The sequence below is a fragment of the Leptonychotes weddellii genome, chromosome 15 (genome assembly GCF_054177405.1).
Source record: "Leptonychotes weddellii isolate Sample4059 chromosome 15, ASM5417740v2, whole genome shotgun sequence".
Classification (NCBI taxonomy): Eukaryota; Metazoa; Chordata; class Mammalia; order Carnivora; family Phocidae; genus Leptonychotes; species Leptonychotes weddellii.
Genome location: NC_138383.1, coordinates 3,138,745 through 3,152,981, shown reverse-complemented (window position 1 = coordinate 3,152,981; position 14,237 = coordinate 3,138,745). Strand labels below are relative to the sequence as shown.

At 50.3% G+C, this 14,237-nt stretch overlaps 1 protein-coding gene across 7 annotated transcripts in view; it reads right to left on the bottom strand.

The window, feature by feature from the left end:
• Positions 1–13,835, bottom strand: part of USP36 (ubiquitin specific peptidase 36) — a 36,594-nt gene extending 22,759 nt beyond the window's left edge. For 2 of the 7 annotated variants that reach the window (XM_081804355.1, XM_081804349.1), the window contains exons 1-4: positions 10,628–11,217; positions 8,541–8,935; positions 7,792–8,013; positions 369–479 (exon numbers count right to left, since the gene is read on the bottom strand). In XM_081804355.1, coding sequence (XP_081660481.1) covers positions 369–479; positions 7,792–8,013; positions 8,541–8,793 — 586 coding nt within the window. In that variant the 5' untranslated portion in view covers positions 8,794–8,935; positions 10,628–11,217. Of the gene's footprint in view, positions 1–368; positions 480–7,791; positions 8,014–8,540; positions 8,936–10,627; positions 11,218–13,533 lie in introns of those variants that run through there. The other 5 variants (XM_081804354.1, XM_081804350.1, XM_081804352.1 and 2 more) reach the window with 5 other exon arrangements.
• Between the last annotated feature and the right edge of the window lie 402 nt (positions 13,836–14,237).

Sequence of the window (14,237 nt, the reverse complement as noted above, 5' to 3'; positions counted from 1 at the left end):
TCACAAGGACGCTGCACAAGGTTTCAGAAACCAAATGACCCATGTCTTCTACCGAGTGGACAGGAAATCTGCGCTAACCAGTCCTGGGACGTTCAGAAGAGCCCCGGCCTCACCCTCCTCCCTGAGACACAGCTCCTGCCCCCCAGCTAGCCCGAGCTTCCCCACCCTTCAAAGGGAGGTCAGCACTCCCCTCCCCCCGACCCCGCCCCACACCAGCCTCTCAGTCTGCACTACCATGTGCGCCAAAGTACTGTGACGTGAGTTAGGACTCCTGCGCCTCATTGCGGACTCCTCCCCGCACCCGCAACGCCCCCGCACCCACCGCAGACTAGGGCTTAGCTGCCATCCGGTCAGGAGTCGACTCTTACTTTTCAGATCTCGGATGAAGGAGACGGGCTTGATGGCGTTGCCGCTGTTGGCGAAGGCCTGGACCATGTGGTTCTGCATGACGCACAGCATGCAGAAGCTGCCCTGGTGACCTGCACGCGGGACGAGGGGGTCCTGGTTCGTCACAGCTCCCGACACACTCCTGATGCCCCTGCCCCCACACAGCTCCCATCCAAACTGCGATCCCAACACTCACCCCACCGCCCCGGGTTCGCGCTGACCTGTGTGAGCTCTCTCCGCATGCCCTTGGTGCTAGTTACTCATAAGAAGAGTAGTAAGTCTGCTTTTCAATCTTCTCTAACCGCTAACCTGTGTCACGTGGTCAGTGAGAATGTTTTAGGGATTCCTGACAACCCTGAGTTTGCTCCTCCAACGGGCGAACCTCCACTCTTGCTTCTAGGCAACACCGCACTGCTGCACCTCGAAGCTTGGCAAGCTTCCTGCACACAGACCCACGAGCTAAGGGCGTCCGGCTCCAGCAACCGCCCCATCGCACACAGTCCCCGGCGACACAGCTCTGCGTCCGGAGAGCATGGGCAGCCTCGCCACGCAGCCACAGACAATACGGAAACGGGGTCCAGCGGGCCTCGGTCCGCCAGCCCCTGCCACGTCTGAAACTCTCTGCTGCTCCTTGGGCAGCAGGCTGGAGAGCAGTACATTTAACCCTTACTGCAAATTAGGAGAACTGTTAACTAGCAAAGAGAAGTACAAAGCCCAAACCACTCAGCTCCAACCCAGCTGAGGTGTTCTGCAAGTAAAATACTGCTGTCACGGTGAAGTCCCCTGCCCGCGCTGCCCACAGTCCCCCACCGGAGGTACTGCTGTCCCCAGCCAGGTCCCGACTGCTCCCACTAACGTGGTTCTTGCGCTGACCCACGTGTATACTCGCACACGGTGTGTTTAAGCTTACTTTACACAAATTACGCCATGCAGTACGCACTGCTCAGCGATCGGTTTTGACGAAGCTCTGGGTCCTTCTGGTAGGCTAGAGGACCTCACCCAACAGAGAGACCACAGTTCACTCATGTGTTCCCCACTAACACACATGGGCCCTTGCATGTTTCTATTGCAAACAACCCTGCACCTGTCTCGTGTCGAACCTTCTTGAAGGCGTACCCCCACAATAGGCCTCTGGGTCCAAGGGCAAGCACATCTTCAATTCTGCAAGCTACTGCTGTCTCAGATATGCTCCAGAACTGCCCAAGCAGACCAGTCGTAACACAAAATGCACCACAAACCAACTGCTCTCCGCTGTGCAACAGCTCTCCTTACACAGTTACTCTGACCCATCTCAAAGCCAACAACGAAGCGGCATGTAGCCCACTCACTGTATTTACAAACAGAACACAGCTCGTGTTGGCAAAGACGTGGACGGGCGCGAACCCCTCCCCGCGCACTGTTGCTGAGGATGCACACTGCGGCAGTGGCTGTGGGAAACAGCAGGGCGCTCCCTCAAAAAATCAAAAACAGAATTCCCGTATGATCCAGCAATCCCACCTCTGGGTTTACACCCCAAAGAAATGAAAGCAGGGTCTTGAACAGGTATGTGCACCCATTTTCACAGCATTATTCACAAGAACTAAAACCCAGAAGCCAAGTGTCCATCAACAAATGAATGGGTAAGAAATGTAGGATGTACACACAGTGGAATATTACTCAGCCTTAAAAAGAAAAGCAAATCTGACACCTGCCACAACATGGATGAACCTTGAGGACGTGATGCTGCATGAAGTCAGCCAGTCACAAAAAGATCAATACTGGGGGCGCCTGGGTGGCTCAGTTGGGTAGCGTCTGCCTTCGGCTCAGATCATGGTCCCAGGGTCCTGGGATTGAGCCCCACATCGGGCTCCCTGCTCAGCGGGAAGCCTGCTTCTCCCTCTCCCACTCCCCCTGCTTGTGTTCCTGCTCTCGCTGTCTCTCTGTCAAATAAATAAACAAAATCTTCTAAAAAAAAAAAAAAAAGAGATCAATACTGTATGATTCCACTTAAACGAGGTAGCTGGAGTCGTCAGGTTCACAGAGACAGAAAGTAGGATGATGGGCGCCAGGGGCTGGGGGAGGGGGACACGAAGTTAGTGTTTAAGGGGCGGAGTTTCTGTTCGGGAAGAGGAAGGAGGTCTGGAGGTGGATGGTTGCACGATAATGTGAATGTATTTAATGCCACTGAGCTGTACACTCAAAAATGGTCAATTTTGGGGCATCTGGCTGGCTCAGTCAGTGGAGCATGCGACTCGATCTTGGGGTCATGAGTTTAAGCCCTACATTGGGCGTAGAGATTACTTTAAACAAATCTTTAAAAATGGTAAATTTTACATTACATACCACAGTACAAAAAGGTTTTATCTAAAAAAAATGCTACTATATACACTACCCCTTTGGAGGGATCTTGGAAGAACGGTTTATGTGAGCACCTTTACATAAAGGGAAGGCTTTTACTTCTCATTTTAGAGCTTTTTGGACTCTTCTAACCATAACCATTTATTACTTTTATTTTTAAAATGACAATAATGGCTGAGGGGGCTCAAATTTAGGCAAAAAACTGAAACATGTTATTTAAAATAACTTAAACATACACACTCACCAATGCTGAACAGAGAGCTCCCACCTTCCCAATCTAACTCAGGTGAGGACATGACTCTGTCAGCTGTGTGGGAATCACACCTCTAATGATCACGTACAACACCGTAGACCGTGAGCCTGATAAATCATCACTCCTAAATAGGGCCAGGAACAATTTTAGCCAGAAATTCCTGAAACAGGGATTCCCAAATCGTTGGCAATATGCAAGACTGATTTAAGTGGCATGTGGACAAACACTTTCTTCAGGTAATTAAGAAAAATAGAACATGAAAGTCAAAGGGTGCCTGGGTGGCTCAGTCGTTAAGCATCTGCCTTCGGCTCAGGTCATGGTCCCAGGGTCCTGGGATCGAGCCCTGCATCGGGCTCCCTGCTCAGTGGGGAGTCCGCTTCTCCCTCTCCCTCCACCGCTCCCCCCTCTCTCTGTCAAATAAATAAATAAAATCTTAAAAAAAAAAAAAAAAAAGAACATAAAAGTCAAATCCATGACTTCTGACTTTTGGGACCTTGCTACTTCAATTTGGAGAAGAATGTGCAAAAGGATAGAATTTAATCCTCCTGCAAATTTTACATAAAGTGTTTCTTTTCGGGGCTCCCAGCCGGCTCAGTCGCTGGAGTGCGTGACTCGATCTCAGGGTTGAGTTCGAGCCCCATGTTGGGTGTGGAGAGCACTTAAAAATCAAGTGTTTCTTTTCCAGCTCGATGCTGGTGCGGAAGTGGTCTAGTACGCAGCAGGATTCGGTGCTCCGGGCCACACGTACGGCAGCCCCGGTGATACTTCTGAGTCCTCGAGAGCCTTCAAATAGCGGGCATTTGAGGAGCAAGAGAGGACAGCCCGAGCCCAGCTGGGGTCACTCAGAGCGCCAGGGGGTATAGGCCAACAAATGCTAAGACTTAACACTTTTACTCTAAGAAAAAGGAAGACACTAAGGTTAGCATTTCAGAGTGATGCAGACGGACACTGGGGCACTCACAGGAGAGGCATCCTGAGCCAGGGCGAGACGTCCCGCTGCCAAGAGGGGCCGATCCTGGCTGCTCCCGCCTCACACCCTCACTCCCACGGGCTGCAGAGTATGTGTGGCGGGTTATGGGATTCCCGGGTGTCACCTAGTTTACCTACACTAACCCTAATCAAGCTGACGAAGGGGCCTGCTGAGGAAGCAAAACCGGAGGGCAGTGCACAGGGAAGCAGGGTGAACAAGAAAATGGCAGCGCTACCTAGGTCTGGAGAGTAGGGTCTCCTCACCAAAGTCATGAGAAAAAAACAAGAGCACCGGGGTGCTGGGGGGCTCAGTTGAGTGTCTGACTCTTGATTTCAGCTCAGGTCATGATCTCAGGGTCGTGGGATTGAGCCCCGCCTTGGGCTCTGCGCTCAGCATCTGAGTCCACTTGAGATTCTCTCTCTCAAAAAAAAAAAAAAGGGCTTAAAAAGACAAAAAACCACAAAGACAGCCCAGTTGAGTCTTTCTAAAAGTCCACCCAGAACCCCCTCGACATCACCAAGGTCACTACCAGAAATAGAGATTTATAACCAATTTCACCTGCAGTGGGCACGGTACCTCAGTGTGTTAACTCTGGCTACCACAGAACCATCACAATCGCAAGATGTTTTATTAAAAATGCTATTTCCATCACATGTCACCTTTCACGGATTTAAAAAAACAGAACGAATCTCCCTGAACACATCACACAATCCACTTTTATCCTAACACTGCTCCTCACTTGCTCCTATCTGGTCCTGCCTCTGGTTCTATCCTGATTCCCTGACTTATTTTCATTGTTTACCAATTAAAAAAATATATATATATTTTTTAAGTCTTACCCCATATGTGTATACCTAAACACTACAGCGTCTTGTTTTTCTTTTTTTTTTTTTAAAGATTTTATTTATTTATTTGACAGAGAGCGAGAGCAGGAACACAAGCAGGGGGAGTGGGAGAGGGAGAAGCAGGCTTCCCGCGGAGCAGGGAGCCCGATGCGGGGCTCGATCCCAGGACCCTGGGATCATGACCTGAGCCGAAGGCAGACGCCTAACGACTGAGCCACCCAGGCGCCCCTTGTTTTTCCATTTTATAAATAGCAATTCACGCTGTACGCAACCTTCTGGGACTTTTCCTTCACTGCATTATTCAGCCCCATGCACGAGCGGTCCTTCATTCCCCTGCCCCGCTGCACGCTGTTCCTCATGGGCCTGCGCCGTGATGCGCGCATCCGTCTGCGGACGGGCACCGGAGCGGCTTACGATTTGCTGCTTGCAGATATGTTTACACAGGTGTCCTGATAGGCACGTATAGAGCTCTTCTGCAGGCGGAGTACTGCTGGCTGGCACGTTATTTGGAAGGTAAGGCCAGCTCAGGCGAGCATAAAAGGTTCTCGCTCATCTTCATGCGGACACTCGGTCCCGCCAGGCTTCTGAATGTGCATCCATCACAAAGGTGTGTCGCGTCGCTGTTGTCGTGGTTTTGATGACACTTCCCTGATTTCAGCAAGGCTGAACACCTCTCCCTATACTCTGACCAGGAGTTTCCTCTTCTGTAAAATGCTGGTTCATAATTTTACCTTTTTATGGGTTGTCTTTCCCTCGTTGGTCTGTATTCTTTCCACATTCTTGGTAGCGATCCTTTGCTGGTTATGTGTCCCGGGTTTTGCCTCCAGCTCATAGCTCCCTGTCTGCCTTTTAAGTGTTTTTTTGGGAACAAATGTTAACTTCAATGCAGCTGAATCTGTCATTTTTCCTTTATAGTTGGTGTTTTCTGAGCTCTGTTTAAGAAACTTCCCATCCCAAGGTCAGAAAAAGATTGGCCAATGTTTAAGAGCTTAAAATTTGCTTTTGATATTAAATTTTTAACGCATCTTTTGTGCACAGGTATGCTGTGAAATGGGGACCCTATTTTGCTTTTTCCATATGTAAGCCCGAGTTCTTTTAAAGTTCCATTAATTTCAAATGGGAGACACATGAAGAACCAACACGTAACACACCTCCAGATGTACGCAGGTCTGTTTCTGGGCTCTATTCCGTTCCACTGGTCAGTGGGTCCCCTCCCTGACCCAATACTATGACACTTTAATTTCTCTAACTTGACAAGACTTCATAGTCAGTAGGGCACCCCTCTTCTCATAAAATTTTTTTATAGTAGCAAAATTTTTCAAAAACTCCTTGTCGTGTGGTGTAGAGAAATTCAACTAACTTTTTGTATGTTGATGTTGTATCTAGTCACATTGCCAAATTTCTTATAGATTCTCTTGCTTTTTCAATGCAGGAACGTCATTTTTCAAGGAACAATAGTGCGCTCCTTCCTTTTGTCTCCTTGGTCACTGCTCTGGCTAGGACCGACACATCTTCAACACAAGTGGTGAGAGAGACCCTTGTTTCACTCTGTATTCTGAAGGGTATGCTTCCGATATTTTCCTATCTAGAATGCTTTTTTTGTAGTGTTTGGTAGATACCCTTTTTTTTTTAAAGATTTTTATTTATTTGCGAGAGAGAGAATGAGAGACAGAGAGCATGAGAGGGGGGAGGGTCAGAGGGAGAAGCAGGCTCCCTGCTGAGCAGGGAGCCCGATGCGGGACTCGATCCCGGGACTCCAGGATCATGACCTGAGCCGAAGGCAGTCGCTTAACCAACTGAGCCACCCAGGTGCCCTGGTAGATACCCTTTATCAAGACAAGGTAACTCCTTCCTATTGTCCCTTTGCTAAAAGTTTATCATACGTTTCTTTTTGGGGGCATTATTTTTAGGTGACCTTTCTCTTTTAATCTGTTGATACAGTAATTAAGGAAGCAAAATTAGCAGTCTCTTACGTAGCACTCCCTGTGTGCCAAGTACTATTCTGAGCACTTTACGTAACTCCTTCAAGCTTCCCAACAGCTCTATCGGGGAGATGATATTATTACTTTGCAGATGAATAACAGGAAGTTTCTAAAAGGTTAGGTAACATTCTCAGGGATCACAGCACTTCGGGGGAGAGCCAGGACAGGACCCAGCAAGCCCACCTCCGAAGGAGCAGTTTCACCACTTGTGCTGTGTGCTCTCCACGGTCACACGTAGAGAGTTCCTGATACTAGAACATCCCTGCATCACTAGGATGAACACGAGTTGCTCACGGTGTTTAAGAGGCTCTTGAACGTGGTAGTATTCTGTCCAGAAGTTTGTAACTACACTCGTGAATTGTAATTGTTCTTTCTCCTACTGTACTTGTTTCATTTTGTTACCCAAGTTGTAAGAACCTCATAAAATGAGCTGGGGGTTCTCTTTTTCTATTCTTGGGAAGAACCTGTGAAGCACTGCAACAATCTATTTCTCAAAATTTTCATAAAGCTCACCCATAAATCATTTCAGCCAGGTGTTTTCTTCATGGGAAGATTTTTAATCACCAATTGAATTTCTTTTATTAGTAGTTAAAAGGCTTTCTGCTTTCTTCAGTTTTGGTAAGTGACATTTTATTTCATCTTTACCCATGTTTCATTTCTCCTCCGGGGCATGTTTTATAACGTACATAAAACACTGGTTCAACAGTGGATGTGTAGTCATTGAATGTACGTGTTATGAACATATTTTTTGAAAACACCTTTCTCCCTCTAGGTACTCATTTTCAGAACAGTTTGGGACCAACGCTCTACCCGAGTGACTGGCTTCTGTGGCCCGGCCTACAGCGGGCACGTGTCAGACTTAGGTTTTACCAGTTACTACATCACGGACTTCACTCCTACATCTGACCCAGGCCAAAGACTGCTAGGACCACGGGCACATGGGTTTGTCTAATCAGGAGACTGTCTGGTTCCCACAACTCCCGCAACCCTCCCCCCCAGCTACCAGCTCCCACTCACAGTTGCGAGTATGCTCCTTGGAGAGCAGGTAGTTGGCCAGAGGCGGGGTGTAGGTCAAGCACTGTATGGTCGAGTTCAGGAAGCAGGTGTTGCCCAGGTTATGGAGCCCCGCTCCCACGCGGTAAACCCGCTCCCACTTCAGAGACAGCCGCTCCGTGGGGAAGAGCACTTTCTGTGGGGCGGGGACCCCATCACCGCCGCTCTCGTGGGCATGCTCACTGCCTGCAAGAGAAAGGGACAGGGAAGAAAGGAGGGCTTAAGTCTACGCACAGGTGGGCCACGAAACAGAAATCGCTGAGGCACACTCGGCAGGCACCTGCCAAGACGCAGTGTCAGAGGGTAACCGGTGTCCCCGCTGACTGGAAGTTACTAGAAAGCCCAGGAGAAAACCCAGTCATCCCGTGGCTCCTGCAGACTGCTTAGGTCTGGAATTCACGGAGCCCTCCACGGAGGACGACCCTCAGAGCATGAACAGCTGGAGCCCGGCCCATTTCTCTTGCCTCTTTCTCAGCCCCGCTGCTGATCCTACTAAACACACACAACTTCCACGGCCTCTCTAAGGACACAGATCTCTTTGTGACCAACCCTGTATCATTACTTCTGTAACTACAGAGCTGCTGACCCCAGAGAAGCTTCATTACTCTCTGACCACATTCTGTTTTTGTTCCTCCTGATCAGTCAACACTTCATCCATCCACTTGGTCAACACACAGTGAGACCCCTTCTGCCAGCCAACAGCGTGTCTGTACCCTGTCTCCTGGCCTGTGGCTCGTCTCCACTCCTGTGGCGACTGGCTCCCTCCGTTTTCGGGTTCAGCAAGACATATTTGCTCTTTAATGACTCCAGCTGATAGGAGAAACTCTTGCTGGCTGGTTCGAACTCGATCTTCTGTAAAAGGACCTTCTTGGCAGAGGCGGCAAGAAGCTTTCCCAGCTCTCCATCGTCAGCCGAGTCCTTGCGGCCAGGTTTCAGGGCTTCCTTCAATTTATCGACTATTGGCATGGTGCATCACCGTGGGGACAAGAAGGAACACAGAGCGACGAGTAACTAGGTCCCAGGAACAGAGCGTCACTTCTGTGAAAATCCCCTCTGGTCTTTATTGATGCTAGCCACCATAAAAGCTTCTCTGGATTGGTTGCCAACCCTACAAAGGAAGTGTGAAACACGGAGACATATTACCAACCACCTGGCCGGAGTCCACCACACCTGCCAAGAAGAGAAGGTGCTTTCACAAACAGCACTAGAGGGACAAAGGTGCTACCAGGGAGGCCGGCAGCGTGCGTGTCTTCGATGAGGGACTGTGGGACTACGGGCATCGGCTTGATGCCACCTCCTTCAAGAGCTGACCAGGTGGTCCCAATGTCTGCTCAAAAACAGGGAAACACTGATGCTCATAAGACACTCTGGTTGCACACACAAATCCATATAATAAAAGAATCAGCGTGGTGAGTTACATAAGCACGCCTTTCTGCTCGGGCTCATGCTCTTCAAAATGAAGGCCAGAGGTCACACGTGATCACTGAAATGATGCGAGTCCACACCGAGATGCAGTGTAAGTACAAAATACGCAAAGGATTTCAAAGACTTAGTATAAGAATGTTAAACATCTCAGTAATTTTTAGACTGGGTTACATGTTGAAATGATAATATTTTACGTATATTGGGTTAAGTAACACGTGTTGTGAAAATTAGTTTCACTTGCTTTTCATTTTTTAATGCAGCTACTGTAAAATTTTAAATCATATGTGCGGCCTGTGTTGTTGGACTGTGCCTGTACAGATGATCTTTCTGAAAGCGAGGGAGGAGAGACAGGACGGTGGCGGGACTAGAATGGTACACACAAGACGCCCAAACTTTAAGAGGGAAGTGACAGTTCAGGGCTGGAGTGCGGCAGGCCTGGCTTATTCCTTCACCTATCAGCTAAAAATTCCAGGGGAAACCACTGTGACTTCGCAGCTCCCTATTCTGTGTAAAACAGGGACTGAAAGCAGCACCAAAGGAAGTTCTGAGGTTACCTAGGTGAGAGCTGCAGCTGCTGGAAATAGGACTGAACCGGAATCCCCTCCATCACCTCTGACTGCAACTCACTACCTCTCAACTCAGCCACCCCAGTCAGAGCTCAAGGGCAATCTGAGTCACAGTTAGAAAAATATGTTCCTTAAACCGCTCACTCTTACCAGAAAAATGAGGACTCCCTCAGGTATCCGGCATCCAGCCTGCCACAGGGGCAGCAATTAGGCAGGTGTATCCCGAAACTCAGCAAAAGGATCTCTTATTAAACCGTTCAGATTTATCCTTATGGAGCATCTCATTCCCTACACGGGTCAAATTTCTTTATGCATAAAAATTTCTGCAAGGGGAGCGCCTGGGTGGCTCAGTCGGTTAAACATCTGCCTTCGGCTCAGGTCACAATCCCAGGGCCCTGGGATGGAGCCTGCTTCTCCCCCTGCCTCTGCTTGTGTGAGCGCTCTCTTTCTCTGCCAAAAAAAAAATAAATAAAATCTTAAAAAAAAAAAAAAATTTCTGCGGGGCACCTGGCTGGCTTAATCTGTAAAGCGTGTGCCTCTTGATCTTGGGGCTGTAAATTCAAGCCCCATGTTGGGTGGAGACATCAGTTAAAAATAAAAGCTTAAAAAAAAAAAATTCTTGCAACGAATTGAAATGTAAGAAACTTATTTTTTAAAAAGCAAGCACAAGTTCTTTGATTTGAAGAAATAAAAGAAACTTTCCTAAGGGGAACTATCGAAGTGTTCCCACCAACTGAAGAACTGTTGCTGGGCTACAAGCTGATAGCTTGGAGAAATGGAAAACTACTCTAAAGCCTCTGCTGGCTCACCTGGGATGTCTGAACTTGGGCGTGTTGCTGCTGCAGCATGAGGTCAGGTTCTTGGCCGGACTGGGCAGATGCAGGGCGGGACCCTCCAATTCATGAGCTCCTCGGCTCTGCCCCGTGAAATCACCAAAGCTGCAAGTCTGTCGTTCAGAATCTGTGGGGTGAACGGAGCACCACGTGAGGCCGCTCTCTTCCACTATTTCCTCAGCACCACTGCGCGGAACCAGAGCAGGAAGGCTATCTGTCTGGAAGAGTCGGCATTCAGGCTGAAGGAGTACGGATGGTGCTGGATTTAGGGAGTCTGGAGAAGAACTGAACGGACTAGCTACAAGTTATTACAATGTGCGTGATATGAAGACACTGCCCTTGGCTCGGCATCTTAACCTTCAGGCCCATGACAAGCCCAATGAACAAAAATCTTCAGTGATCTCCAGTCTAAATCACTTTCTCGAGTGAGAGGAAATAACCCCCTCACCTCCAACTTCCAGATTTCATAAACCAGTAGAATTTTTTTTTTTAAGATAAAAAATTTTTTTTAAAGATTTTATTTATTCATTTGAGACACAGAGATACAGAGAGAGAGAGAGCATGAGCAGGGGGAGAGGCAGAGGGAGAGGGAGAAGCAGGCTCCCCACTGAGCCAGGAGCCCAACGTGGGGCTCGATCCCAGGACCCTGGGATCATGACCTGAGCCCAAGGCAGACGCTTAACCATCTGAGCCACCCAGGTGCCCCTAGAATTTCGAAAAAAGAAAAAAGAAAATCGAAGAAGCAGTAAGAATTGCCACATTTTCACTTTGCTAAGTGCAGATTTTCTTTACCATCCACAATCACTATGATTACATAAAATTAAAATACGTGGGGCGCCTGGGTGGCTCAGTCGTTAAGCGTCTGCCTTCGGCTCAGGTCGTGATTCCAGGTCCTGGGATCGAGCCCCGCGTCGGGCTCCCTGCTCCGCAGGAAGCCTGCTTCTCCCTCTCCCTCTCCCCCTGCTTGTGTTCCCTCTCTCACTGTGTCTCTCTCTGTCAAATAAATAAATAAAATCTTTAAAAAAAAAAAAATACTTAAAAATTTTTTGCTGTGAAAACGTTCAAATATATACAATGTGGTGGCAACAATACAGGGACCACATATTCCCTTTATTCAGCATCAATAATTACTATGTAGGCCCCCTCCTGATTCCTCTCCTGTCCCCACATTATTGACAGCAAATTTCAGATGCATCATTCCTCATATCCATAAATAAAACCATACCAACGCCAAAATAAAGGGTGAGCATAATGAATATGCTCTCAGAATAAAATCCAATCTGTAAGGTGAAGATTCCAATATCCCTGTCTTAATCGAAACTCATACCTTACTGTGGACAGGTGAGGACATAGATGGACATGGGTCCAAGGGCAAATGTTCGGGAACCAAACAACAAGAGGATAAACAGAACTTGGGAGATAAGAACCCAATTTATTTTGAGAGAAGTAATTTAAAGAACATCTATCCCACAGCCCACTCCTCAATGTGAAAGTCAGAGACTTTGAACAATTTTTCAAGTTCTGACAAACTTGTCGCTAATTCCACCCAAAACATATTCAACAATGACCAAAAAATCATCTCTCTCTGAGGTGTAGGCACCCAGAGAAAAATGTCTTTGTAATCATCAGCAAGCCCACGTCTGTACATAACTGACAACATGCTCTTCAGAACTCGGGAAGGATGCTCCCTCCACTCCACCGTCCAGGAACAGCTCAGGCTTCTCCAGGCATATCTCTCCCAACAAGAGTAGGCAAATATAGCATCTGCAGAACACCCTTCAAGCATATTCTCTCTCCCTCCTCCCTCTAAATGCACTTTTCCAGGATGAAATGCACTCAAGACTCACAGGGTCAACCACGTGCTGGTGGGGGAGGAGCCCCAGATGGACAGAGCCCGGGCCTCCCTGGGGCACTTTCACAGGGGGCCTCCAGGCTCTTCTGCAGAGCCTGCAGAACACCAGGCTCCAACCAGAAAAGAGTAAGCAGAGCCTCCCTCTCCTTGGAGGCCTGATTCTAGGCATCTCTTACAGAAAGCAGGATGGCCACGATGCTTTCCTCTCTCACCTCTCTGGGTTTTAGAATGCTACTCCGTCCAGCTCCTAGTACCCCAGGGGAGACTCAACACTACCGACTAAAATAAGGGTATTTTCAAACCCCACATCTTGTCCCCACCCACTCACATTCACCGTGACCCTGACCCTGGAGAAGGTTACCTTCTCCAGGGTTAAGTCTTTCCCACATTTATTACTAAAAGAGGGAAAAAAAGAAAAAAGAAAAAAGAAAAAAATTTCAGCACTGCTGCCAAACAGAACAGATTTTGACTTAAGCTATTCCAGAGAAAGTCTGGGTCCTGCATTAGTGATGCTTCTCTGGGTAACAACTGTGTCCAAGACCGACACAGACCGTTGCCTCCCTCGACTCCCTGGGGCTCCTGGCTGGGGCAGCTCTCTCATCCACCACCAGTCCGGGTTCCCCGGGAACAGCAAAGAGCATACCTCCCGGACCCTCTCTGTGGACCCCCTAAGCCCCCCGCGGACTGCGCAGCCCCAGACCTTCCCTGCGGATCCTGGAGCCCCCGCGGACCGCGCGCCCCTGGCCCTCCCCGTGGACCCCCGAGCCCTTCGCGGACCATGCGCCCCTGAGCCTCCCCGAGGACTCCCGAGCCCCTCGCGGACCGTGCGCCCCTGGCCTTCCCCGTGGACTCCCGAGCCCCTCGGGGACCGTGCGCCCCTGGCCCTCCCCGTGGACCCCCGGCCCCTCACAGACAGCGTAGCCCCGAACTCCTCGCTAACGAAGTAGCCCTGGGCCCTCCCCACCGGTCCCTGAGCCCCTCGCGGCCGCGCGCCCACGTCTCCCCCGCTGCGCCCCCCTGCAGGCCGCACCTTCCCGCGCCCCAGGCCCAGCGGAAGCCCTCCAACCCGGCCGGACGCGCAGCCTTCCCTCGGCCTGCGCGCCGCCGAGACCCGGCCCCAGCCTACCCGGCCCTCGGCGGGCCCAGCTGCAGGCCCGCGGCGCTGGCGTCTACTCGGCCCGGGCCCTGCACACGCACCATCCGGGCCTCGGGCGACTCACACACGTGTCACGGCGACGCTTAAAGGCGCCGCAACTCGTGGCCCGCGCTGTCGGACTCGAGAGGTCGTGGCGGCTTTAAGAGATGGGGCTAGCTGCGCCCTCGCTCCCTAGGCCCGCCCACAGCCGTTCTACGCAGCCTATACGTCACTCCTCCACCCCGCGGCCGCGCCAGCCTACGCGATGACGCAAGCACGCAGAGCCGGAGACGCCCCGCCCCCTTGGCCGGAGTCTGGCGTGTTCCGGGAGAGCACGTGAGGCGTCCGCTTCCGGGTCCCTAACGCGGGTGTGCACCTGGCGCAGCCCCGTACCCCGGGCCCCTTGCACGCCCCGCGTCCAACCGGTGGAGCGGGGCCTCGGCCTCACTCTCCGGGGCCCTTTAGTGACCAAGACATGGATGGGGAGCGCTGAGGGCAGCAGGGGAGGCCAAGCAAAGAGCTGTTGGGATGAAGGGTGGGAGAGTGGGGGGAGTGGTGGCGTTTGACCTTCGAAATGTCCGGGGTGCGGGGGCGCTTGC